At 45.1% G+C, this 25,766-nt stretch overlaps 2 protein-coding genes across 3 annotated transcripts; one reads left to right on the top strand and one right to left on the bottom strand.

Annotated features, from left to right (window-relative positions):
* The first annotated feature begins 1,394 nt into the window (after positions 1–1,394).
* On the top strand, positions 1,395–13,583 carry LOC308135416 (elongation factor 1-delta-like). 2 transcript variants are annotated; one of them, XM_080503389.1, is made up of 10 exons: positions 1,409–1,479; positions 1,786–1,806; positions 4,393–4,969; positions 5,694–5,814; positions 9,153–9,209; positions 9,819–9,897; positions 10,279–10,376; positions 11,427–11,624; positions 11,950–12,144; positions 13,484–13,583. In XM_080503389.1, the coding sequence occupies exons 3-10, from the start codon at positions 4,434–4,436 to the stop codon at positions 13,520–13,522; spliced, it is 1,323 nt and encodes a 440-aa protein (XP_080359515.1). In that variant the 5' UTR covers positions 1,409–1,479; positions 1,786–1,806; positions 4,393–4,433; the 3' UTR covers positions 13,523–13,583. The 2 variants fall into 2 exon arrangements, with proteins under 2 accessions (XP_080359516.1, XP_080359515.1); XM_080503390.1 differs by lacking the exon at positions 4,393–4,969 and having other exon boundaries at positions 1,395–1,479.
* On the bottom strand, positions 13,497–25,290 carry LOC308135127 (uncharacterized protein). The gene is made up of 19 exons (XM_080503001.1): positions 24,642–25,290; positions 23,706–23,801; positions 23,386–23,619; positions 23,144–23,303; positions 22,972–23,073; positions 22,486–22,584; positions 21,646–21,709; positions 20,255–20,771; positions 20,009–20,069; positions 19,493–19,816; positions 18,383–18,562; positions 17,075–17,634; positions 16,762–16,848; positions 16,438–16,671; positions 16,061–16,220; positions 15,920–15,964; positions 15,729–15,809; positions 14,243–14,314; positions 13,497–14,173 (listed from the first exon to the last, which is right to left on the bottom strand). Exons 1-19 carry the CDS (start codon positions 25,239–25,241, stop codon positions 13,641–13,643), a joined length of 4,209 nt encoding a protein of 1,402 aa, XP_080359127.1. The 5' UTR covers positions 25,242–25,290; the 3' UTR covers positions 13,497–13,640.
* Positions 25,291–25,766: the final 476 nt, after the last annotated feature.

Genomic DNA, 25,766 nt, shown 5'->3' with positions numbered 1-25,766 from the left:
ATCAATCAATCTATTAGTAAATCATTAACAAGTTCTTGAAAGTGCCGTGACAGGTCTCTTTTAAACATGGAGTTTTTAAAAGAAATATCATAGACCATGAAAAAAACTAAACCTAACTAACTAACAAAAGCCCTTTCAAAAATCCCACATTAAAAACTCAAAAAGTTTCAAAAGGTGGATTAAAAAAAAAAAGCCATGTGAACAGTCCATGTAATGATTAATTTTGTCATGTCGATGAAGACATTTCATAGGTTAGTTCCTGTGTCCAGCATTTCTATTAGAGACCTTTTTTGAATTATTTTTGTTGAGTTGTTGCTTCTTATGCCAATAACTTTTAAGGATAAGATCTCTTGTTTTACAACGTGTGTGTGGGAAGTCTTGATGCTTTTAACAGTCTGGTAATTGTGTTGTTCTATCTTTTCGTGTAGTAAGATTTTTATCTCTGATTGAAATCTGCATTTGTGAAGTGAGTGCATAAACCACATTTAATCTGCATTGGTGCAGTTTGTGTCGTGTTTCCCCTAAACATTCATGGTGTAGTTTGGTAATCATAGATGTGCTTTTTTAGGAGGGTTCACACCTCACAAACCTAAAAGCTGTGATTGATCTGTATTTTCTCAGTCCTTCAGTTTGGTTGTGTGCTGTCGCGATTTAATAATTGACTCTTTGAAGAGCGTCAGCTCCTGTGGAGCTTGCAGAGCTATTCAAAACACTGGCTGTGGCTCATTTTTAAATTCAATTATTTTTTGAAGAAGAAACTCTCTGTGTCACTCATTTTGGGAGTAATATGAAGAACGACAAATAGTAATGTCGTATAGCTCATCTTCAGTTATTCTGAAATATTAAGCAAGTTTTTGACTTTAAGAATAGGGAATTTTTATGTTTTTGACTTGAGGACTTGTGGATTGTTGGAGCTGATCGTAGTAAACTTTGGGAGGAGGCAGGGTACAACATGTACAATGTGTTAAAAAGTGATTTTTCCTAAATATGCGTCTTTTCATAATTGTTGTGAAAATTATCGGTGTTTAAAACCCATTGCACGGATTCATTGAATCCCACTGAGAAATGGATCTACTGTGTACTGTAAAAAGTAAATAACCTACAATACTACACCGATCAAGTGAGCTGTCATCACATGCCGGGTGGAGCCTTTTGCTCGTAGTGCATCATGGGATATGGAGTCTTTTCAAACATGGATCATACCAATATTAAGCCGTGATATTCATCTAAAACAACCATTTCTCGTCCTTTCACATTTTAAATCCGTGTCGTAAGTTACTTTGTGTCGAATCACTTTGTACATATATTAAATAAACGTTGTAATCGTCGAGAAACCGGTTAAAAATTGGATCACGCCCCCCTCGGCCGCTGATGAATACGAGCCGCCCGGTAATGCGAGTCCTCTTCCACCGTCGGATTAGAGCCGAGGCAGCACGCAAACAGACGATTCCCGAGCCGTAAAACGTCAAAAACACACCAGTAAGTGTTCAAAAAGTTGAATTTTCACAACCTTGTTCACGAACTACAGAGTAAAGTCGGTAAAACGCAAGAAGGTGTGAATTTGTGGCTTTTTATCGCCACGTGTTCAAGTGGAGTACAAGTTGGGAGGGCTGTCAGAAACTTGTGCGGTAACTTGTAGCCAGGACCCAGCTGTTCTTATCACCGAATTATCCCCTCACACAAACGTTGTCTGCTTGTTATCTGCTCTGGAGTTGCAGTGAGCCTCTAAACTCCGCTGTATCCAGTCGTTGAGTGTCTTCACTGTCTCTTTTCCTCCTCTGTTAGCCTTCATTGCAGTTTTCACAGGTGAGTGTTGATGCTGCTTTAACTCAACGTCCTGAATCAGGACAGCTTCTCTCTGTGAACTGTTTTATTCTCTGCAAGTTTTATTTGATGCATATGAGCCGACACATTGTGCGTCGACCTCCCGAATCAGCACAGCTTCTCTGAACCGTTTTATTCAGTGGATACTGAGCCTACACAACCTGCACTAACGGGCTTCTTTCCAAGACGTTAATTGAGTTTTATATTGCATCACTTCAGGAAGAGGTGTTTCCAAATATAAGTGCATTCTTACAGGTGATGGCCATTTCCACAGCTGAAATAGTTTTTTTGGTAGAAGTCAATAAGTAGATTCCACGTAGTCCATGCAGTTTTTCAGAATTTTTCTAACATATAGAAAGCTCTGAAAAATCTTTACTTTGTAGAGATATTTCCCCCTGTGTGTTCAATCTCTCTTCGTGATCCCAATACTGAGCAATCACTAGGATTTCAATCATTTTTAAACTGAATGTATTGTTCTGTTTTAATGCTAATTGTGCTTAAAAGAATTGTGGATGTGTCCTGTGATTATTAGTCAGTGTTGACGTTTTCTCAAATTACAAACATTTTAGAGGTGAAAATTGTGTTGGCTTTCTCCAAATTTACACCCAAACTTTACAGAATGCTAGATGATGTTCTGGAACAGTGATGAGATTAAAGTATTTGGTTTTAATGGTAAATTCTAGGGATGGGTCCGATCCCGTATCGGTATTGGGTTCCGATATCAACGTAATTCACGGATCGGAAATTTTCCAATCCAACCTGCGGAGACTTCCGATCCATGAAACCTCATCTGTGCTTTACTGTTGCTGAAATGCCTCCATGTGTCTCCCTGCCACTGATCTGCTCACTGGCTGCAAAATGTGCAAAGGATTTCCTGAATGGAAGTGAGTCTCTGAGAGGTGGAGTAATGAGTCGGGAAATCCATTCCACAGTTTGCAGCGAGCGTAGTAGCACTGCAGCTATCCAACTTTTCACGACAACATGCCTGCTGATTGGACGTATTATGCCATCAAAACGTAATAACGTAAGGTAATAAAGTGATTCTGAGGTTTTAACAAGTTTATTATGAGACGATGTCACGCACACCCCCACATTGTCCATATTGAACAAAAATTGTACTGTTTCCTTTTCTGACCTTATACTAACCAAGTTCTCTTTTGAGAGAATACATGCGTACATTTCATACTTGCCTGGAGAGTTGTTTTTTTTTTTTTTTACAGCCTCATGTCATCGAACAATGTCTTAAACGTATAAATTAAATGGCTAAATGAAAGACTAAATCGATGCCTCAGTAATGTTTGAGCAGGTCTGTGTAGAGTTCAGTAACTGGTTGCTTCTGCACTGATGCCTGAAATGTGGCTGTTTTTGCTGTTTGTCTATAAACGCGCTGCTCCTCTCACACCTCTGTCATGTCCTTGTTTTATTTCTATAAACGTATCACTGCATGTGATCTGAATTTACTCAATATCCACACAGAGACTCCACTGTCTACGAACATCAACGTTTCGTTCCAGCATGAATTAACGTGTTTGAAAGAAGAGCATTATTGAATCAGTCCTGTGTGCTTGCTGCTGTACGGTCTTTAATGGATAAGCAAATTCATGTATATTTTTTTCCCCTTAAACCTTTGCAACAGAAATTAAATGAGTGGTAACAACAATCCATAGCAGCATGAGTAAAAATGGTTAAAAATCATAAAGTAGAAAGTGATAACACTCCACCAGCCTTGCGTATTATCTGCAGTATGAGCAATCTGTGTTGGCGGCAAAACTCTGTTTGATACGACATTTAAACGGCAAGTTCAAAGGGTTCAATGTGTTCAGATGGAAAGAAACAAACTGGGCTTGAATAAGAACGATAAAAACTCCAGAGAGTGAACTAGTGAAGCCGTTTAAAGAGACGGTGGTTGAGTACCACCTCTGATGTTCTGAACCGGTATTATTGGATTCGGTTTAATTTGACTGAGTTGGAGGTGTGATTATTTTGTGACTTGGCTGTAGACATTTTATACGTTTGCTGAAGTAGTTTTTGTATACCTAAACTGTTTGCAGGTCTATAAACTGTAACTGTAAAAATGTAAATAACAGATTGGGAAAGTCTGAAGATCAGCTAACCTTGGACCTAAAATTCTAGTCAAGATGAACAAACATCCAGCAAATTGAAACAAAAGAATATTGTTCAAACACTGCAGCCACGTCCTAACCAGAATGCGGACCACGTTGACCTCATCTGTGATAACCTCTGTTACATTTTGCCTTGTTTGTGTTTGAAAGTGCAATGTGGGATTGATCATTGAACTTCGGTGTGGGCGGTACCTCGCTTTATCAGCATCTGTTGGTCTGTTCCCACGTAGCCTCGGCTCATTCTGAACCTGTTCCTTGTAGAAAGTGGGCATGTGTAGAAGTCTCTGGCTGTTGGATCAATCTACCGTCTCTTTTGCTCCGAGACCACATTGGTTTTGTTCTGTGGGTCTTCTGTTCTAACCAGCGAGTTAGACTGCAGCACTAACTTCACACTCGACTAATGCCTCGAGCTTCCATCGGTTGCTTTTCTTTTCTGGCACGCAAGTGAGCAACGAAGATAGACGAAGACAGCCCCGCGGCAGAGGAATGGATCAGTCTTTGCCGAACCGTCATCCAAGAGGAGCCCCTCAAGGGGCCGTTCCTGTTGGCGCCTTCAGGCAGGGCGCCGCCACAGACCGAGGCATCATCAGTGGCGACAACCTTCAGTTCGGCAAGCTGCGTCGTCCCGCACGAGTGTCCCAGTCGGAGAACTCCGGCCCCGAGGAGGACTGGCTGAGCTCCTCGCCGATGGCGAGCGGCTCCTATGGTCAAAGTCCGGTCCTGCATGGCGAGGCCGCATGGGGCCACCGCGGCTCCTATGAGCAGGCGGAGAGCACCCACCTTCACCGGTTCCCCTCATCCCCGCGGAGCCCCAACACCCGAGGAGGCCTCACCTTCCACTCGAGACGTGCCCAAGACCATGGCGTCACCACTGTGAGGGCCTCGGGAACCCCTCACCGCCAATCCAGCCGGGGCCGCCACCGCACCTCCTCCGAGACGGAGCAGGGGGGCAAAGGCAGCAGGGGCCCCCAGCCAAGGAAGAGGGGGCTCTCCGAGACGGAGGGCCGGTCCAGATGGGACAAGTATGACTCCTTTCGCAAAGGGAGTGGCAGAGCTCTAATGTGTGTTTGAAGTTTAACTCCTGCCACTCTTTGGTACTTGTCGTTTGTCTGCACTTTACTGTTGATCGTTTCCTCAGTGACTCTAACTCGTGTCGAACAGCAGGGGCCATTTTTTGTTTTTTCCCCGTATGGAGTCTTGGCGTGTCGATGTCGCCACCGCTGTGATGTGCATCATGCTGATAGCCTGTGGTTTTCCTGCGGTGGTTTGAACAATGAAGTGGGCCTGTGCCATGACTGAGGGGGTTCCAGGGTTAGCCACTGACCAGCCTTTTGTTGTATAATCCCAACTTTGCAGAGCAAGCAGCTCTGTCTGGGTGAGGAATGTGTCGTGTCTGTGTGCTGCTGCATAACGAGAGGGGGATTTAAAATGTTGGCGTCGCGTTCGTTTTTCTCTTAATGACACTTCTCGGTTTTGTTGTCACGTCGGCTTGCTGGCTACATTTGTGATAAAGTTTTCAGCTTCGCTCAGTCTCACTCCAAATGTGTGTGTGTGTGTGCATGCTGCTGTATCCTGCAACGTCACCCTAATCTCAGCCGTGTGGTGTCGTTCAGTCACTCACCGTGCCACTTCCAACAACTTAATACCATCTGGAGACTCTTCTCGAAGATGAGACATCAAATAATGGTCCATGTGCATTAGAGTGTTTTCTAATCTCCCCCAAACCCGTCCCTTTTTGTTCCTCAGCGCCAACATGAGTGGACTGCAGTGCCTCGCCTCGGAGAACATCTGGTTCGACAAACACCGCTACGACGAGGCGGAGAAACGCTTCTACGAGGGCAGCAATGGCCCCGCCCCTCAGCACCAGGTGGGAAAGCATGCAGGTCTTTTAGAGGTTTCAAATGAAGTGCATACCTGCACACATTTTTTTCTTCAGTCTCCTGCAATGTCTGTAATCAGTCAATATCAGTCTTTACAATAAGTGAATGCCAGGGTTTATTTTGGTCAATTGTGTTGCGGTTTCTCGATAGTGTGTGTTTTATATTTACTGCGTGATGAAATATTTTTTATATCCTAAGGCTACCAGGAATGATTAGATACTATACAGCAAGGGTGTCAAACACATAAGTTCAGGGGTCTCATACAGCCCAATTTCATCTTGACTGGACTGGTAAAATAGACACATAATAACCCTTGATTTTAAAGTTTATAGTGTCTTTGTTGTGGCGCAAAGTGTATGTGACGAAAACGTCAATTTTCAACTAAAACCAAACAATTGGTACAAAAAATGACTACAATCTCGACATACAGCCAATTGTAATGAAAGGATTTTGGTGTAAATAATTAATTGGTGTTTTGTAAGCCTTTGCAGGGCTGCGCAACCTTTATAATGTTGCGTATCATGATATCTTGGTTGATAAATACGAAAAAACTTGCTTCGGAAGTTGTACTTCCAAATAACGGTGCGCTTTCTCTTTTTGGACCCAATTTGAACTGCATTTAACTTTTTAATTAGATCACAGTTGCACTTTTAGTTGTCTTTCGTTGGTTTTTGTGTTTCTGGTCCATTGCCACAAGGTTACATATAATGTTGAAATGATGAAGGTAAACAAAGCTGCTGCACATAAAGTCCAGGGCAGTGGGGCAAAGCATCAGTTCACAGTACGTGGAATTATGCATGTTGATGTTGCCGTATATAACTTAAAACCCATTCATACAAAAACACTTGACAACCTTCAGAATGCCTTCATAGGACGTGAAGCCAATCTTCAGGTGTTGTGGAGTGCTTTTAGATTTAGTTTCAAGCCTGTTATTCTGGTTCGCTTTCCCCCCCTCTACGTTAGCATAGTATTCCTTTCTACGCGCTCTCTTGGGCCCAGTGTGTGGCTACACAGCTCAGTTTCCACGCTGCCCTTTTGGAGTGACCAGGACCGTCACAGAGGTGTGTCATGGCGCTCAGCAGCTGCACGCATGCCAGCTAAGCCACTCGATTTAGAAGCGCCTGTTCTTGTGGCCGGGGTCAGGTGGTTTGGCAGCTGTCAGAGCTCCTCACAGGCCCGAGCGCTGGAGTTTGTACACAGAGAAGGGAGAGGAGGATTACTGTGGCTGGGTCATATCCAGAACATACCGGGATGGGAGCATGATTTTGAGAGTAAAACAGGATTTCCTCGACTGAGATGGCGATGGTTTCCAAAGTAAACACAGTCAGGATAAAGTTTGAAGTGGAGCCGTCCTGTCGGTTTCATGCGTCCTGGCGTCTGCTGCCAAAATGAAGGACGTAATGCTAAATCCCATCGGAACACCCATCAGTCCTTTAAGCTACAATACAAATGATCCAATTGCACTCAGTCATGTTGCCCTAAAATCACTTAATCAGTGATTGAACTGTTTTTGTTTATATCTCAATTTTTTTTAATACTGAAACTATTGTGCACTTTCAGTACTTGCGCTGGTTTGTTCACAGCAAAGTTTAAACGTGTCTGAAAACAAAAAAGTCTTTCCATTTAAATGAAAATGTGACCAAATGCCCCCAAAATGATTTTTTGCTGCAATACTCCTTTAACACAAGTCAATAATTTTTAATGGCAATACAATGAAAATGACCATACGGGGGCTGTAACGAGTTTGTCACCATTATGAAATACAGAATTTGTGTATCAAAGTAATTCAGGTTGTTGGTATCATACAGTTCGAACTTGTAGCCTTGAGCACAGATTTCTGACCTTATGCTAGTTGTTCATGGTGTTCCAGTCAAACACGTGCTGATGAGTTAAAAAAAAAAAATCTAGAAACATGATTCTTTTCTGTGAACATATACACACCTTATTGAGTCTACAAAATCAGTTTGAATTAAAAAAAAGAAAAAGTTTCTCATTGTGTGGCATACTGCGAGTAGTTGATCATTTTGACGATCCCTAATTATATAAAATTGTTTTGATATGGTTTTAATAGTCTATTGGTGGTCACGAATTTGGTTTAATGAATTGGCAACAGAATAGGATTTTGAGATAATTTTTATCAGTTTCTAGCTCGTGTCAGTTCAACAATAAATGAACAGGTGGCTGGTGAAAATCTTGGTGAACACTTTGGCTTAAATTCCTCCCCAAAAACTCAAGTACCTAAAATGTGAAAGCTTGACTGAAGACCAGCTTAAAGTTACTTGCGATGTCTGAAGTTACGATTAACCAAAGCAGTCGTCATTCAAGTCTCCATGTAACATCTGAAGTGCCGGGTTTTGTGCTGCTCAATGGAAAAACTCACCCTTTGTCATACAAAGTGGGTCATTACGTGGCGATGATTTATGTCCTGAGGTCAAGTTAAGTTCCTGTGTTTACACACCTGACGACCGACCAACCGATGGCTGGGAAAACCTTCAGCTGCGGAGACGAATCCAAATATTGCTTCAGCCCGATGGACCAATCAGACAGACGGGAGTTATTTATAAATGTTGCTCAATGTCGCTTAAAGTTCTTCAGTTTTTTTCAAATAAAAAGCCTCTGTACACCTAATCCACTGACTATCATATTAACCTAAAACCTCACAATACCAAGCAAAGTCAAATTTTGTCTTGATAAACTATTAGACCTGGATTTATGGATTATTAAGACATGAATAAAAAGCAACTTTTGGTTATTTCCTGATGGGTTTTGTATTTTTCTCATTGTGTCCACTCGTGTGGTTATCGGCTGTTTTTGAGCGCAATATGTGCCTCGTTTCCACACCGTCTTGGGCCTCTATTGACTGTAGTTTTACTAAATGCTGAAAGTTGCAATTTGTTTTGTAATTATTTCAGGTTTTCAATGTTTAGGACACTTTTGTTAAACATCTTTTATATGCAGTTCGCCTATACAGTCTTGCCTAATTGTTTTCAGTTATTTTTCATTGTTTTAAAGTGATATTCCTTTTTAAGAGGTGAAAGACATTTGGTACAGATGAACGAGGGAATTTTGAATTCAGTCTTTTAATACATGCAGGTTGAGCTTGTAACTAAATTTGAGATTCTAGACAAAGACCTATTATATGTGGTGGTATTGTATCCATGTATTGATTGTATTCTCACAACACAAAGGTCAATAAAATCCTACTTATTGTACGATTTTGAAGAGTACTGGAATCCTAAACCCTTTGAGCCGGTGCCTCCACCTGCCTGTCTTGACTCTGTTGTCTGTATCCTCCACCCTGTAACCCTCATCTGGCCCGCGGCAGGCGAGAACAGGCCAGCATGCGGCTAAAGGGCGACAGCAGAAGCGGCAGCACAGAAATGTAAGTGGTGCGCTGCATGAAGCCCGAGCCGGGACCGCCCGGATGTGGAGTGTGCGGCTCTGTGGCGTCACCATCACGCTCTAATTCAGCAGCCTTGATTTCAACATTAATTCATGTTTTTTTTGGGGGGGGGGGTGTTTTCATGACTTTGGGTCGAATGAAATGATCAATCCAATGTGTGTTTTAACTTGACTAAATGGCTGAAAGCAGGGGAAACTTTGTCCGTCGCCTGAAAGCTTTCAAACGTCTGTGAAGCTGTTGGATTTTCAGAATTTCTTTTTTTTTTTCTTTTTGAATTGGCCCAGCTTTCAGCCTCAGAGCTTGCAGGTGAATGGGAGTGCTTTTAATCCTCCACTTCTCCACAGAACTGATCATTTATTTGGGTTTGACTAAACCGGGAGCAGGGGAGTTAATTTGAACCTGTGGACCGTGTGACTGATTTCACCCCTGCATGATTTCATTTTAAAGCATCACTTTGTGTTTTTGTGCTTGCTTCTTGAGTAAATGCTTGGTTTGGAACACACGCGCACACACACAGCTCTGGATTGTAACCTTTTCCAGCTTAAACGTGTACAGCGCCCCCTGCTGATGAACGTTTTTCCCCCACAGTCATCCTCGCATGCAGGAGACCAGGAGCTGGTGTCTCGCATGAAGACCCTGGAGCTGGAGAACCAGACCCTACACAAAGGTATGTGGACCACAGTGTTATGAAATCTCAATTTCACAACAGTTATATGAAGAACAGTCACTTAAGCACATTTATAAAACAGATGTCAACTGTATTTATTCCTTAAATATTATAAAGTTAGATGCGCTTGAAAGCTGGCATTATATAACTTGTGCAGTTTAACTCGATAAACCTAATTCAATCGATAATTTTTCTACGTCTGATTAGTTCCTATTCTCATACATAGTGAAGTAGTAATAATTTGACCCTGAAATTAAAGTATCATGCCTACTCTATGCTCTCATTGACTCTTTGTGGTTAAAATTGCTTTTAATCTAAGCATGGCTGACCTCGCTGATTATTCATCATGGCTGTGTGTGTGTGTGTGTGTGTGTGTGTTAGTGGTGCAGGACATGAGGGCAGCTCTGCACCAGCTGGAGTCCAGAGTGGCCTTCCTGGAAAAGACTCCCACAGCAGCAGCGGCTGTGCCATGTGTTAAGGTACGACCTCCAAGTTGATGCAGTAAAGAAGCAGAAAGACTTGAAATGTGTGACATTTTTATAAAAACACTAATCTGGTTTGTGAATAATTCTCCTGTGTTCCGTTTACTGGACTATGGTTCAAGTAAACCTTTGTTCTTGTCTCAGAAGATGTTCGCGTTTACTCAGCAACATTTTAAGAATTATATATACGTCTCCCTGGAAATGGCAAACACTGAAAATGTAGTTGGCATGCCAGGAAGTGGGTGGGTGCTGTTGGTTGCGTTTGTAATGAAGCTACTAAATGAGCAGAGAACAATATGTTCTAATCATCATCAGTGGCCAGAGTTGGATTATTATTGCGGTGACTGTCAACTGTATAATCACCAAGTTCCAGGAGAATATAAACTGGGAGTCACAACACTCTGGAGGCCGTCATTGTTCTTGTACATGTACTTGCACGTGTGCAGGAGAACTTGCGCGTGCACAAATAGTGTTTTAGAAAGTATTCTTTTGATCCTGTTTCAACAGAGTTGAAACGTTATTTAAAAGTTACTTTTTCTGAAAACTCAATGAAAGTTTTTCATTTTCACCTGAAAACGTTGCTGTGTAAACAGCATCTTTCTATGTGAAAACTACAATATATGTAAAAAAAAAAAAAAAAAAAAACTACAACTACATCTTTTATTATAGTTCAGAAATAGAATCTTGCATAATTTCAAAACTACGAGTAACACTGTCGAATAAACCTATTTAAAATATGAAGTGTGCTTGTTCCTACCAGTAGATGGTATATTGATGTATATCTTCAAATCTACTTTATTACTGCCGACTTCATTTGCAGCTTTGGTCGTGGAGCCAAGGTTTTGTTTTTCCCCTTGTTTGTTCCTTTTTTTACTCCATATTTTTTTTCTCCTGCTCATAAATCATGTTTGCACTTGAGCCCTATTTAGTGATTTATTTATTTATTTATTTATTTTTCGGTCATGTAAAAATTCAAAGAGCAAACTTTCAATGTCAGTTCATGTGATCGGTCTGATTCCTCCATCTTTTCCTTCCTGAACCGTCCAGGCTGCTCCGACCCATCAGGTGAGGGTGGAGAATGGTGACGATGAGGAAGACAACGATGACGTCGACCTGTTCGGCAGTGACGAGGACGACGAGGAGACGGCTCGCGTCAGACAGGAACGTCTGGATGCATACGCAGCAAAGAAATCCAAGAAGCCCACCCTCATTGCCAAATCGTCCATCCTGTTGGACGTAAAGCCCGTAAGTAGGACCGGCAGCAGACGGTTCAGTTCAGCAGGACGGCACTCTGATTGTGCTTGTTTGGTTTTTTTTTGTGACATTTTTAGTTATTGCTCACTTCTTTGTCAGTTGACTCAAAATGCCACCTTGTTGAACAAAGTTATAATCCAGAAATATCACATATCTTGGCTAATAAGATGCGGTGATGTTTTTGAACAGATCTTTCATAAAATAAAATCTGGTGTATGTTTATCTTAAACGTTACAGAGCAGGTTAGAATGAATGCAGCTGTTGGCACATCGCTGCTGTGCTCGGGTGTTAATGTTGGGGGGGTGTGTTCGCTCAGTGGGACGACGAGACGGACATGGCCAAGCTGGAGGAGCACGTGCGCTCGGTGCAGATCGACGGGCTCCTGTGGGGGGCGTCCAAGCTGGTGCCTGTCGGCTACGGCATCAAGAAGCTGCAGATCAACTGCGTGGTGGAGGACGACAAAGTGGGCACGGACATCCTGGAGGAGGAGATCACCAAGTTTGAGGACTACGTGAGTAGTGGTTGATGAATCACATACCACGCGTGTCAAACTCCAGAACTTCCAGCCCTGCATGCTCTGCAGTGATTTCTGGTGATCAGGCTTTTGGTTGAAGTCGGTGATGAACCATCATGAGAATCGGGTGTGTTGAAGAAGGGAGACATGAAAAATGTGCAGTGCTGCGGCCCTCCAGGACCTGAATTTGACACCCCTGATATAGACCTTCAACCAGTTCCAGTTGAAGGGTTCGTCGCCAAATCAGAGTAAAACGGCATCGACGTGTCTCACAAGCTGGAAATCGGTGTGTCACAATGAGTTTGCAATACCGTGACTCTGATTCGTGACATCTGCCGAAAAACAATCTGCTCAGACTTCAGACTGCTCAGCTGAACGGCAGCAGCTGCTGACAGTTTTGGTTTCACTTTAAGTTTGAGTGCAGCGTTTTATTAAAGCCACCAGTCCTGCTTTGTCGCCAACATCACGCGCGAAGTATCTATCGCATATTGATGTAGTAAAGTAACGATCTGCTCTTTACATGGATTCTGATTTGGGTGTTCCTGCTGGATATTCGGTGCCTAACTCATTCTGCACCGTTGGGACCATGAACACAGAACACATCAAAGCATGTGGACATTTCTGGAATAGTGTGGTTTGATGTAACGACTTTGCAAACTGTTCGCATGAAAAGCAGCAAAAAATATGCAAAAGCAGATATTTTGTTAGAAAAACACAAAATGGAGGTACCAGTCAGTAGGCACGTGCAAAACTTCATCTGAAAAGTTGTGGTGTTAACTGTCATCTTTGTACAATACTGTGAAAGCCAGTCTGTACAGAAGTCAAGTTTTGTTTTTAGAGAGCATCATTGCTTTTACCCACTTTTTAATCTACCCTGGATTTTCCAGACAAAATTAAATCAACGTGTGGAGTTGAAGTTATATAATCTGTCATTGTCTTACAGCGACTGCACCGTGTTAGGTGAACATCTTACTAGGTGATGATGTAGAAGTATTGCGATAATGTGATTTCTGATGAATACCAACACTTTTTTTTTAGTGGATTTGTTTAAATCAATCTTTATTTAAATTACTCATTTGAATTGGCAGTGTTTGGAACATGATTTATCAGTTGTTCATGATAAATGTTGTACTACTCAGTTCCTACTTGGCTTGGGTCTTACCAATGTTGCACTTATCAAACTTGCCAAGCTTTCCTCTTCCCATTTTATACCTTGTGCAAATGAAGCGCCGTTCAACCTCTGAACTTACTCTGGATACAAAAGAGCAGAAATACACTTTAAATTGTTTAATTTACTGAAAGAAATATTTACATTGGTGTGTTTGTTCCTCTGCAGGTCCAGAGTGTGGATGTTGCTGCATTCAATAAGATCTGAGCTTCGCCACCAAAGTTTTGCTGCTGCTTGGACGGTTAATAAAAAGTTTTGAGCACAAAAATCTGCCTTGCGTTCATTATTATTGACGTAAACTAGTTATTGAAGCCAGCTTTTAGATTCATTCCGAGGTCCTCATCCAGCACAGGTTGAGACTGGAGCCTAAACCCACCCAGAAGCCGGCGTAGAGCGGCTGTGTGAACGTGGTCTGGACCTTGTGGAGCTGCAGCATGGTGTGGGACACATTGTAGAAGGATAACATTCCAGCACTGAAGTCCAGAAACACTCCGATCCTGCCGCAGCAGGCGGCCGGGACTCTGACGCTCTGCTGGCCGTGCTGAAACGTGCACAGCGTGTCCGAGCAGTCCAGACTCCACGACTTGGAATTATGGCCCAGCTTGCTGTCGTCGCCCCGCCCCCCCCTGCTCATGCTTCTGTAGCACACGCCGATGGAAACGCTCCCGGTCCACTCCACCTCCCAGTAGCAGCGGCCCGCCATGCCGGCCCTGCAGAGCACCTGGGCCCAGCTGCTGAAGCGGTCCGGGTGGTCCTGGTAGGGCTGCAGCTCTGAGAGCGTGGTCACCCCCTGGCCGCCGTTGGTGAACCACAGGTAAGGGTTGGCGGTGTTTGGGTCGATGTTCAGGTTGTTGTTATCTGCACAAACACAGTCTGAATGAACACAAACTGATCGGAGTTCATGAAGAAGCTGATGATCAAACTCACATTGTAGTAAATCCGCTCGTGTCTTCGGCTCCATGTTGGACACGATGTAAGCCGTGTTCACTTCTGCTCGAGCTGGAAGACGTCACAGCGCTTTTAGTCACGGTCAGGTCTTTTATTTGCACTACTCAAAAAGTTTTGGTATAGTTGGCTTCCGGGTAAAATTACAGGATGAACCTAAAATCCACCTTGACAGCTGGACTTAATGTGGACCACTCTAAACTTTTGATGTGCACTATTTCAGTGCTTTTGGAACTGAAACCGTAGGAGCTTAACAGAAAATTGCACAACAGGAGTTTGATCCATGAATGGACCAATAAATTGGTATTTAAAGTGTCCCCTTCATCATGGTGGTTTACATTTTGACATGAGACCAGGATGACGCCTAGCAACGGATCAACTACCTCGACACTGAAGCTTCAAACAGGATGGAAGAGTTGAATGAGTTCAGAGTGTCATTGGTGGGTTGGACAGAGTGACTGGACTAGTCACAAATAAAACTGGAACAACTCTGCAAAACTGGATTATGAATGCCTCCCACTGCATATTTCAGGGATGTGAGAGGCATCAAGTGTTACGTCAGAATATTGAAAATTGTTTACGTCTGAACACACCAACAGACACAGACGTCATCGTCTTGATGGACCAGGGAGCATTTAGCTGGATGAGGGACCAGTGGGCCTCGGTGCTGTTCTGATGAACATACGTTTATGTTGAATAGAAATGATGGCTGCCAGTGCCAAAGAGAGCGCTATGCGTCACTCACTGCTGTTACCAGATGAGTCTTTAGTGGTAGGGGTGTACAAACAATGAGAAATACAGTGGGACTCCCATCCTACCTGAAGAGCATCATTAATCCAGTCATTGAACAACACAGGCCTCATGTCATCTTTGTGGACAACGTTACGGCCTATCAAGATTGCATCATTATGGATCGGCTGCTGGAGACTGGGGGACCTCGCATGGAGAGACCTGCTCTTTCTCTAGACTTGAATCCATAGAAAACCTCTGGGATCAGCTAAGTCGCCATGTAGAGGCTCCTAACTCTCAGCACACCCAACGTCCATGACCTGATGGCCGAGTAGGAAGCCATGCTGAGGCAGACAATGACAACTTATTGAGACATTGACATTGTTTGTTGTGGTACACCCTCCACTGTTGTTGGATTTTGTTTAAAAAAACTGCTTGAGAAGAGGAAATCACCATTGCATTGCTTCTACTTAAATGACATACTTTCATGACAAAATATCACTGTAGCATGAACATTTCTATTTCCAATCAATTATACAAGACTTATAAAGATTCAATAATGTCCAGTATCACAATGCAACGTGTGACAAACACTCCATTGTATGTTGCTCCTATATTACAAAGTAGAACCATTATATATGAACAGTATAAAGACGTCCAAAGAAATCAGAGTGTCCCCCTGCTGTTACTGATATGTACCGAGCCATAACATTGGTCGATGATTTTTTTTTTTTTCATAAAATGTCCCCTCTAAAGACCCATGAATCAGAACCTGTTTGCGGGCTGCTGGGATGTGTGGTTGGGATGGCGATAACAGGTGCTGTGGGAGGGAGGGAGAGGGAGAGAGAGAGAGAGAGAGGATCACGATTAGCATCCACAGCTATAAAAACAAAACAAAAAGAAAACCAGCTAAATAGCACAGAGTCCTACCTTTAGTATTTTCCGAGGGGTTGTTGACTTCCTTTAGTGAAGTTTCTAGAAATGCAGAAAAGCAGAGATCAACAGTTGTTCATGACGCCAAAACAGAAGATTATCTTCTCGGTTGTAGACAGCGACGAGGAGCATACGCACCCTTCTTGGATATTCTGGTGAATTCTTGTTGAAATGTTTCCTTCAGACTGTTCTTCAGATCAGTCAGAGCCCCTCGCATGCTTTTATACATCACATATGGGAGATCTTCAGCGTTGGGAATCTCCACAGTCTTTGCAGCAAAGCGAAGAGATTTGCTTTTCTGTCAAGGACAGAAGTTCCGGGGAAACAATGAAGAGAATTATCCACATAAAATATACATACAGACAGTGAGAACACCCAAAGCCCATAATTCAACTGTGGGTATTCATTATTTGGAAGAAAGTGGAGTCCACAACTCTCATCCTCTTCCTGTTGGACACAACAACGGGTCAAGTGAAAACGGAAAACTTTCCCAGATGTCAGGAGTTAGCTGCTACCTGGATGAAGTAAATGTGGTCGTCAGTGGCAGAAAGCTCCTTCAGCTCTGCATCCGTCCTCTGGAGAACTGCAATCTCCTTCTGGACCTTCTCCAGCACGTCCTCCGCCTCCCTGACAGCCACCCTCTCCTCCGCTCTGATCAGGTCCTTCACCTCTCGGCTTTCCTTCTCGATGGATCGGATCATCTTGGAGAAGATCCTCTCGCTGTCGTCGATTGCGGCCTCCGTGGAGTGCTGTGGAGGGCAGGCTTTCCTCAGTTGGGTCTCCAGGGATCGCTGGACGTCCACTTACTTACTTACTCACTCACTCACTCACTCACTCACCTTCACGAATTTGATTATGTATTTCAGCTCCTTTTCTGCCTCCTTCAGTTTCTGCAAAGACTTGGAGGAGGCATCCTGGAGTCTTTTCTAAGAGTAAAACCATGAAGCTCAGTGGGTTCGCATTTTGAAATACTTTTAATAAACTCTTGTCATTTCAGCTCCTTTAGCTATTTTAACTATTTATGCTTGTTTTAACTTTATTTCAATGTCGTGTGAATCATCCACCACTTTGTATCAAACATATGAACAATCTTGAATGGAAACAATGTATAGTTTCATCTCTTGTCGTGGCCGTTTCAGCTTGGTTACTCACCTGCTGCGCGGCCCTCTGATCCTCTACAGTGACCGTGGCATGGCCCCGGTGGCCCTCTCTCACACACTGCGAGCACACACACTGCTGGTGTGTGTGGCAGTAGAGGCGCAGCAGCTTCCCGTGTTGTGGACACAGCTTCTCCCGCAGGCGGTCCGAGGCCGGGATCAGCTTGTGGGGGTCTCTGCGGAAGCGCTCCTCGTGGACCCTCAGGTGGGCCCCGCAGTAGGAGCGCAGGCACACCAGGCAGGATTTCAGTGTCCTGCTGCTTCTGGTGGAGCAGACGCTGCAGCTCACTCCCTCAGGCTGGGGCACTTGGGGGATCCGGGGTAGGGATCTGCCCCTCTGAAGCGTCTCCACCAGCTCCCCCAGCACCGTATTCCTGCTCAGCAGCGGTCTGGGGTTAAACTGCTGCCGGCACTGAGGGCAGCTGTACTGCCCTCTCTGCTTGGGGCTGTTCCAGAAGTCCTGGATACACCGCAGGCAGTAGCTGTGTCCACAGGGGACGGTGACGGGTTCCCTGAGGAGCTCCAGGCACACCGGACAGCACAGCTGCTCCTGCTCTATAGAGACGGTGGGGGAGGCCATGATCCTACTCTGTGGACTCAGGTGTACACTGACGGGCGTGGCTCTCAGGTGTTCTGACAACAGCTCTCAGGTTTCACCCAAGCAGCCAATCACAGCACATACATCTGACAAGAACCGCCCTACAGAAACTCCACCGCCAGCATTTCTGCTTTTAAAGGTACAGGCATGTTTGTGCTTAGTCATTGACAGTGTGTGCCTGTGTCATGCCTGGTGAATAGAGGAAAGACTGCACCCTCCAGTGAAGGGAAGCCAGGAAGATGAGTGACTTGATCGGGGGTTGCCAGATCTGAGTGACACTTTACAGCCAAATCAGTCAAATTCAATATATACCAGTGCAAATCACAAACTCTACTCAAATTATCACTCAACGTAAACACACAAGACTTCACAATCATGTTATATAACCACTGAACAAACAGGACCTGCACAATCATGGTCCAATCATGAAGGAATCAATGTTTAACTGACTGAAAACATTTGCCTTTATATGTTAGACAAACTATTGTGATTTTATACGTCAACATTGAGTTTGTTGTGATTTGAGTTTGTTGTGATTTGAACACATAACTTCCTATGTCATTGTTGGCCTTCATTTGACCAAATCTCGACTTTGTTATTGGTCTGATAGTTGAGAATTTTGACACACAGGCAATATTGAGTCAACCACAGAGGCATCACCCTTTTTCCCATCCCCGGCAAGCTCTCTACCAGGTTCTTGCTCACTCGTGCTCTCCCAGCCATCAGAAGCAGCCACCGTCCCCAGCAGGATGGCTTCATGCCCAACCACTCCACAAGAGACCACATCTCCACCATCCATCTGCTGATCAAGAAGACCCATGAATTCCGTAAAGACCGCCATCTCTGCATTGGGTTCATAGATCTGAAGGCTGCCTTTGACACTGTCTGCCACGCTTCAAGAAAAATCAAGTTCATATATGTCAGTGATGGACCAGATCCACCTCCCCTACGGCCTAGTAACGACATTGTAGAGCCTGTCAAGAACTTTGTGTCACGGCTGGGAGCCGGTGCGTGGAGCTAGAACCCAGAAGCAGACCTCAAAGCAGAGAATTGTTTGCAAACGTCAAAGTTTTATTGTGCAGGGAGGGAAAGGGGAGCTGGAACAGAGACGGAACCCGGGGAATCTCTGGGGGGCCTCTTGGAACCGGGACGGGACCCAGGGAATCTCTGGGGGGCCTCTTGGAACCGGGACGGGACCCGGGCGGGACTTCTTGGAACCGGGACGGGACCCGGGGGGGACTTCTTGAAACCGGGACGGGACCCGGGGGGACTTCTTGGAACCGGGACGGGACCCGGGGGATCTCTGGGGGGCTCTCTGGATCTCTGGCGTCGGAACAGGAACGGGAATGGGAACCACCCCGGGGAGGACACTCACTCCCCGGGGAGGACAACACCGACTCACCTGCGGCAGCAGCCAACAGGAGACTAACCACACAGACTGAAGACCAAGACAATCCTCTGGCACCGGACCCACCTCACTGCAGGGCTTAAGAATGCAAGGCAATCACTCAGCTGATTGCCTGCAGGAGTGTCAGAGAGGATCCGGTGCTGGAGCGAGGTGTGTGACTCCTAACACTTTGTATATATGACAATGGGGACCTAAAACCAGAGATTATCCACAGAAGAGCCCTGGCTGCATCAGCTCTGCAGTCTCTAGAAAGCACTCTGGTGGCACCAGACCATCTCACGCAAGAAGAAGCTCCAGATTTACAACTCTGCAGTACTCTCCATCCTGCTTTATGGCTTGGACACTTGGCCTTTAAACAAGACTCTGGCCACAAGAATTGATGGCTTTGACAGCAGGGCTCTCAGAACCATTGAGAACATCAGGTGGCCCCAGGGGGTTTCCAAAGAAGTGCTTAGAGCCCACACGGGCCAGCCCAGAGCATACCACCTGGCTGCACAACGTTGCAGCCGTTGGTTTGGCCATGTCCTCCGCCTTCCTCCTGACCACCCGACAAGAGCCATTCTCCAGTTTGACCCAAGGGCTGCAGGTTGGAGACGGCCACGAGGTAAACCCCGCACCTGATGGCTCGACGTCATTACAGGCGACCTCCAATAACATGGAGTTGCAGTGGAGAACACAGAGCAGCTGGCACAAGATTGTCAGCTCTGGAAGGAACTGGTTCATCTGGTAGGCTTAACGCATAGGGACGGGACACCCCGTCAGTAAGTAAGTCTTGCCCAAGGGCACTTTGGCATGTAGGCAGTTTAGGGATGGGAATCGAAGCTGCTCCGATTGGGAGACGACCACTCTACCAACCGAGCTATGCTGCCCCATAGTCATCAAGGACTGTTAATCCAGTCCGTTCTCTGCTCTCAGAGCCTTGCTGGTGGCCAAAATGGTGTTGAGCCAGAGTTTGAGATCCTCGGGAAACTCTGGGCACGCAATCTGCAAGAGAAACACACAATGAACACAAAGGTCACAGACTTTACACAACCCAAGGATGAGACCTGCTTCACATGAGCAGACACAATCTTGTTTAAGGTTTTCAAATGCCCAGCTACAATTAGCTTTGTTTTTATGCTACATTAAAAACTGCAGCCCAACCACAGTCTTCCTAACACAGTGCTCACCTTTTTCTTGCAGACAAACTCAATGATGGTGTCCGGGCTGCAGTGCAACACGTTCAGCTTGCAGAGCATAATTGCAGACACAAATCTGTCCCTCTTGGACACGAATCGATGCTCCATGTAAAACGCCTTGTCATCCCAGCCAACCACTTTTGTCCGAATTTCAAAAGCCTCACGTAATGCCAGGGAGCGCCGGTAGCGGATGTTGGAGGCGCCCACCACCATCGCCGCACGCAGCATGCGTGAGGCCATGAACAGGCCGGTTCTTATGCAATGGTGGAAGCGGGCAAAATCACACTCACGCAGGTAGCGGGAGTTATTCATGTGGAACAAGAAGTCCATGTCGTGGGGCAGGACCATGCAGTTGAAGCTTTGCTCAGCCTGGATGTCCAATAGCTCTGTCTGGAATAGGCTCTGTATGTAGAGCCGGCTCCCCCGCAGGAAATACCATATGTCCAGAGAGCAGAAGATCAGGAGGGAGGTGAACTGAACAAAACACAAATACAACAGCACCATCTTTCTACAATCGCAGAATTGACGTCAGTCAGTATTGGTTGTCACGCAAAGAATAGGTCCAACTGGGTTCTATCTTCTAGTAAGAGTGTGAATGCCTTTGTATTCACACTAGCTAATGTCATGACAACACTATGACTCATAGTGATGTCATAACTGGTCAAGACAGTACTGTAAAAAATCAAAGCGAAAAAAGATCTAAGCATTGATATCCATGAGGTACCTCTTCCATCCGCTTTGTATGGGACATTTTTTCACTTTGATCTTTTCCAGTGTTTTGGGATTTATTAAAAAATGGTTAAAGATATAAAAAATGCAGAATAATGGAACGCTCCACCAACGGTTCCTATTAAGCCATAGAAGGGGACTTTTGAAGACAAGATTAGTTTCAAGTGTGTGATGGGCATTCCGCAAAAATAAGAGGCAGGACTCTAAACTTTTGATGTGGACTGTTTTAGTGCTTTTTGAACAACTTGTTATTCCCTAACTTGGAGCTTAACAGATAATTGCCCCAAACTCTGAAGTCAGTATTAGACTAGATGCTAAATTCACTTTGTACATGTGGATTAATGTTCGGACCAGTAAAAAGTGTGCATGTGTGTGTGGGAGAGAAACAGAGTCTGAGAAAGTTTAGTCTGATTTTTAATGAAATTTTTTTTTTTTTAAAGAAAATTAATGAGAACCAGACTTTTCTTTAAAATAAAAAACACACTTAAAAAGAGTAAAAATGATAAGTAAATGACAAAGTAGAATCCTGTGGATACTGAAAAGGTCCTGTTTAAAGTGGTGGTCTTCCTGTGGGCGGTCTTCTTCGTCCACTTCCTGTATCAGTCTTCCTCGCCTCAGTCGCTTCCTGTGTCAGTCTTCTTTGCCTCTGTCACTTCCTTCTGGGGTGTGGGCGGCGCTGCACGTGTCTCTGTTTGGATCCTGACGACAGTTTGAAGCCTGACCGGACACAACAGAAGCTCACCACATCTTTTCATGCTGATATCACGGAAATCTAAAAGAAATCTATTACCGAGGGTAAATAAAAGTGCACTGGAAAAATATGTGCCCAGTTTAGCTGATGCCACAAAGAGCCAGCTGGATCTTTAGCCTCTCTCCTGTGGCTCCCTGTAACTTTGGTAAAATTACATGGAAATAAAACTTCAGATTTTTTATGTTGCTTTGAACATTTATCTCCCGCTTAGGGACTCTTAAAGAAAAGATTGGTTTAATAGTAAAAAAAAAAAAAGGCTAAAAGGCTATCGCAGTGAAAATGATGAAAATAGCCCAAATAATCTAAAAGGGGCAACAATTCCTAAAACACATCTATGAAACTCTAAAACCTCAAAAAAGAAGCTAATATTCCTTAAAAAAAAGAAAAGATGAAACAAAACCCATACACATGTAATCAAACTAAAATGCCCCAAAAAATGTAAATATAAAATATCCAAATAGGATTTTTCTAATTTCATGAATATAACATAACAAAACAAAACAGATATGATCAATATAACAAAACTATAGGCTGTAAAACTAAATAAGCTGTATTGCTTTTTTTTGTTTTACATCAGACACATTTTTAGTGGGTAGATATACTGTATTTGGGTTAAAGTGGCAGTTTCAGCATGAAGGTCATGGCTCTCTGGATAAAGTGTCTCAGAATAAGGACAGATCCCACAATGTGTTCTGTGATTCATTAAATTTCATTAAAGAAACGCTCCGATGGCTTCGTTTACCAAATGGTGAGACGGCGAAGGTGGGCGTGGGGGCTGCAGCGTTGAGGAACGGGTTGAGAGGGTTCACGGGGCTTTGGTCCAGGCCGATGGGATGGCTCGCTGCGAAGGGTGCCAACAGACAGTCAGGTCATATAAGACATGCAAAGAGAAACTTGAAAATTCCATTGAGAGAGTTTAAATCATATTTAGGATGAAAGTTTTCCCATTTAAAATTCTCACAATCTTTAAGTTTAGTTGAATATATCCCAAAACGTATAAACATGATGTCATCCGTGCTGGAAATAGTTTTATTATTTGTGATGCATTTTTACTCGCTGGTCACTTGAATATGGACTTTGTCTGTGAACTCAACGGCTATTCAAGATCCATATTATATCAACAGTGATAAAATAAAGAAAATAAAAAAATCAAGTCACTAAAAGCTCTGCACCCAGGGCACATGCAAATGTGTCTGAATGTATCTACAGGTGTGTGTTAAAGACTCACGCGTGGCCACGGCGGTTTGTTCTGGAGTCCCGCCGCCACTGCACAGCGTCATGTCGCACTGCTCCTCTGGACTCTGAGGATCCACGATGGCAACGTCTCTCACTGCAACAGATGGAGACGTGACCGGGGAGTCGACGGAGCAACACAGCGGCGTGATGAGTGCAGCTACTACCTCTCTCGTAGATGTTGATGAAGCCTCCCTGGCAGACCTCCTGCAGTAGCACCTTGAAGTCCGTCACCGCCGTGATCACGGGGCTGAAGGTGAGCTTCTGGTAGGTGTTGACCAGGGGCGAAGTCGACGGCGCCGGCGGCTCGTGGAGAGCCTCCCAGTTCTGAGCACAGAGGAAAAGGCGAGTTCTGACCGAGGGCCTCTGAGCCAGAAGGGCCGGCGGAACCAGCAGACTGAACCCGTACCTGGAGGAACTGGACGGGGTCGTCGGTGCGGGAGAGCTCGTCCAGCTCGGCCTCGGTCTTCTTCAGCTCGGCGATCTCCTTCTGGACCTTGTCCAGCAGACGCTCGGCCTCGCCGACAGCCGCCTTCTCCTGGGCGTTGATCAGCTCTCGCACCTCGAAGCGTTTGAGCTCCAGGGAGCGGATGAGCTCAGTGAAGATGGCGTCACTCTCCTCGGCGACGGTCCGAGACGACCGCTGCAGGGAGACACGGAGCAGAGGAGTGAGCGCCCGACGCGCCGAGGAAGACCGGCTCCATGGCGCCGTCACGACTCGGCACTTACGACGAGAGAGAACATGGCCTGTCTCAGCTCCTGCGCGTCCTTCTCTATCCGCTGGATCTTGAGCTGGGAGCTCTTCTTCATGTCGCTGAGTTTCCTCTGAGGACAGAGTGAGACGGAGCGGACATTAAAGGCACTCTTCATTCTTTACTGACCAGAAGCAAAGGATTCATCTCCTCTTTCCAGTCAATAGTTTGAAAGTTCTTACTTCCTGGTGCAACGACATCTTGGGATTTAGAATCAACTTCTAATTGAGGTTCAGGAAATTGCTGTTTCATACTGCAACAAGTTGGTGAGGAAATTTACATTTTCTGGTATGAAAAATAGGTCAGAGGTGGACAATGAGGAAAAGGGGTTGAAGCAACTCATAACGTAATAAATTCAATTGATTGAAAATACTGCAGCAAGAGAACTGACAGGAACTAGCAAGTATGATTAGCTTATTTTATACTGATATGACAAGACAGTGGCAGCTCATCACACCAGCTCTAACAACACGACTCCTAGTGGGTTTTTTTTATGTTGTTTTTTCTCCCATAAGTATTTTTCTGTTTCTTATTCTGCATGGGACTACTTTCTTGATCTGTTCTGGCACGGACACGGACACGGACACGCACACGCACACACACACACACATAATAATCTATGTATAAATGCATTGTCTATTCTCTGTGTGCAACTATCCTGTCTTTACCTATTTTGTGCAATGTGAAACCGCTGCTGTGCTGATGGAAATTCCCCACATAGGTTTAATAAGGACTGATCTCATCTAATCTACTCTAATATTGACACGTTATATGGAGTTCCTCCAGAGGCCAATAGGGGGCGGTGCCGCACACCCACAGGCGAAGTTGTCCCTTTAAACCGAACGTGTGAGCATTTTCCAGTACGGGTGTAAACAACAAGGAAAACACGGGATAGTGTGATAGTGTATCCCACCAGTTTGTGCTGCGTCTCCTCCTCGGCCAGCACCGTGTCGTGGCCCTTGTGTTCGTCCGTCAGACACAGGTAGCAGATGCAGCGCCGGTCGGTGCGGCAGTACACCTCCAGCAGCTTGTCGTGTCGCGGGCAGAGCGTCTCCTCGAGCCGCCTGGAGGCCGCCACCAGCTTGTGCTTCTTGAAGGCGGCGGACTCGTAGTGTGGCTTGACGTGCAGCTCGCAGTAGGAGGCCAGACACACCAGACACGACCGGACGGCCTTGTGTTTGCTCCCGGCGCACACGTCGCACTCCACGTCGTCGCCCTGGGCCAGCCTGGGCCCGGGCCCGGCGGAGGACTCCTGGAGCCCTGCCCGCTTGAAGCGCTCCACCACGTCGGCCAGCACCGTGTTCCTGGAGAGCAGCGGCTTCGGGTTGAAGCTCTGCCGGCACTGCGGGCACACGAACACCCCCAGGAAGTCGTCCTGGTCCCAGTAGTTCTGGATGCAGCCGGAGCAGTAGCTGTGTCCGCAGGGGATCGTCACCGGGGTCCGAAGCGTGTCTAAGCAGATGGAACAGTTGAAGTGGTCCCGCTCCAGGACCACCCCGGCCTCCTGAGCCATGGTCCGGGTCTCTGGGGGCGAACGAGCGTGGGGAGAACGGACTTTGACACCGAGCGGATCGCTTTGTTTACAGGAAGAAGGCGAGGTGGCGTGCATGTGTGACGACACGGGGGCGTGGCCACATGACGACACGGCGGAAATGCACTCTCAAAATAAACGTCAGATTATAATATTTTATTTATTATTTGCTGTCGTCAAAATAAAGATACATCTACATATATTATGACTTTACTATGTCATCACCAACCAGCGTTAGCAGGGGTTAGGGTTCAGTTGTGGCATTCAGATATGCATTTTCTTCCGGGAATACAGGTTTTCATTTATCGTAGCTCAATTTCATGGAGGACGGGTTTTTGACATAGGTATGATAATAATGATTTATTACGTTTATTTATCTTACTTTTTTGGCTTGTACTATTGCAACAACACATCATCATTATGGCAAAACTGACATAACAGTGGTATTGATTGACTAATGATTGAGCTGTAGGAGCAGTAAATTAGTAAATAAGCTTAAGCTTCATC

The sequence above is a fragment of the Blennius ocellaris genome (genome assembly GCF_963422515.1).
Source record: "Blennius ocellaris genome assembly, chromosome: 10".
Taxonomy (NCBI): Eukaryota; Metazoa; Chordata; class Actinopteri; order Blenniiformes; family Blenniidae; genus Blennius; species Blennius ocellaris.
Note: the sequence above shows the minus strand (reverse complement) of the source record. Positions and strands in the feature narration are given on the sequence as shown.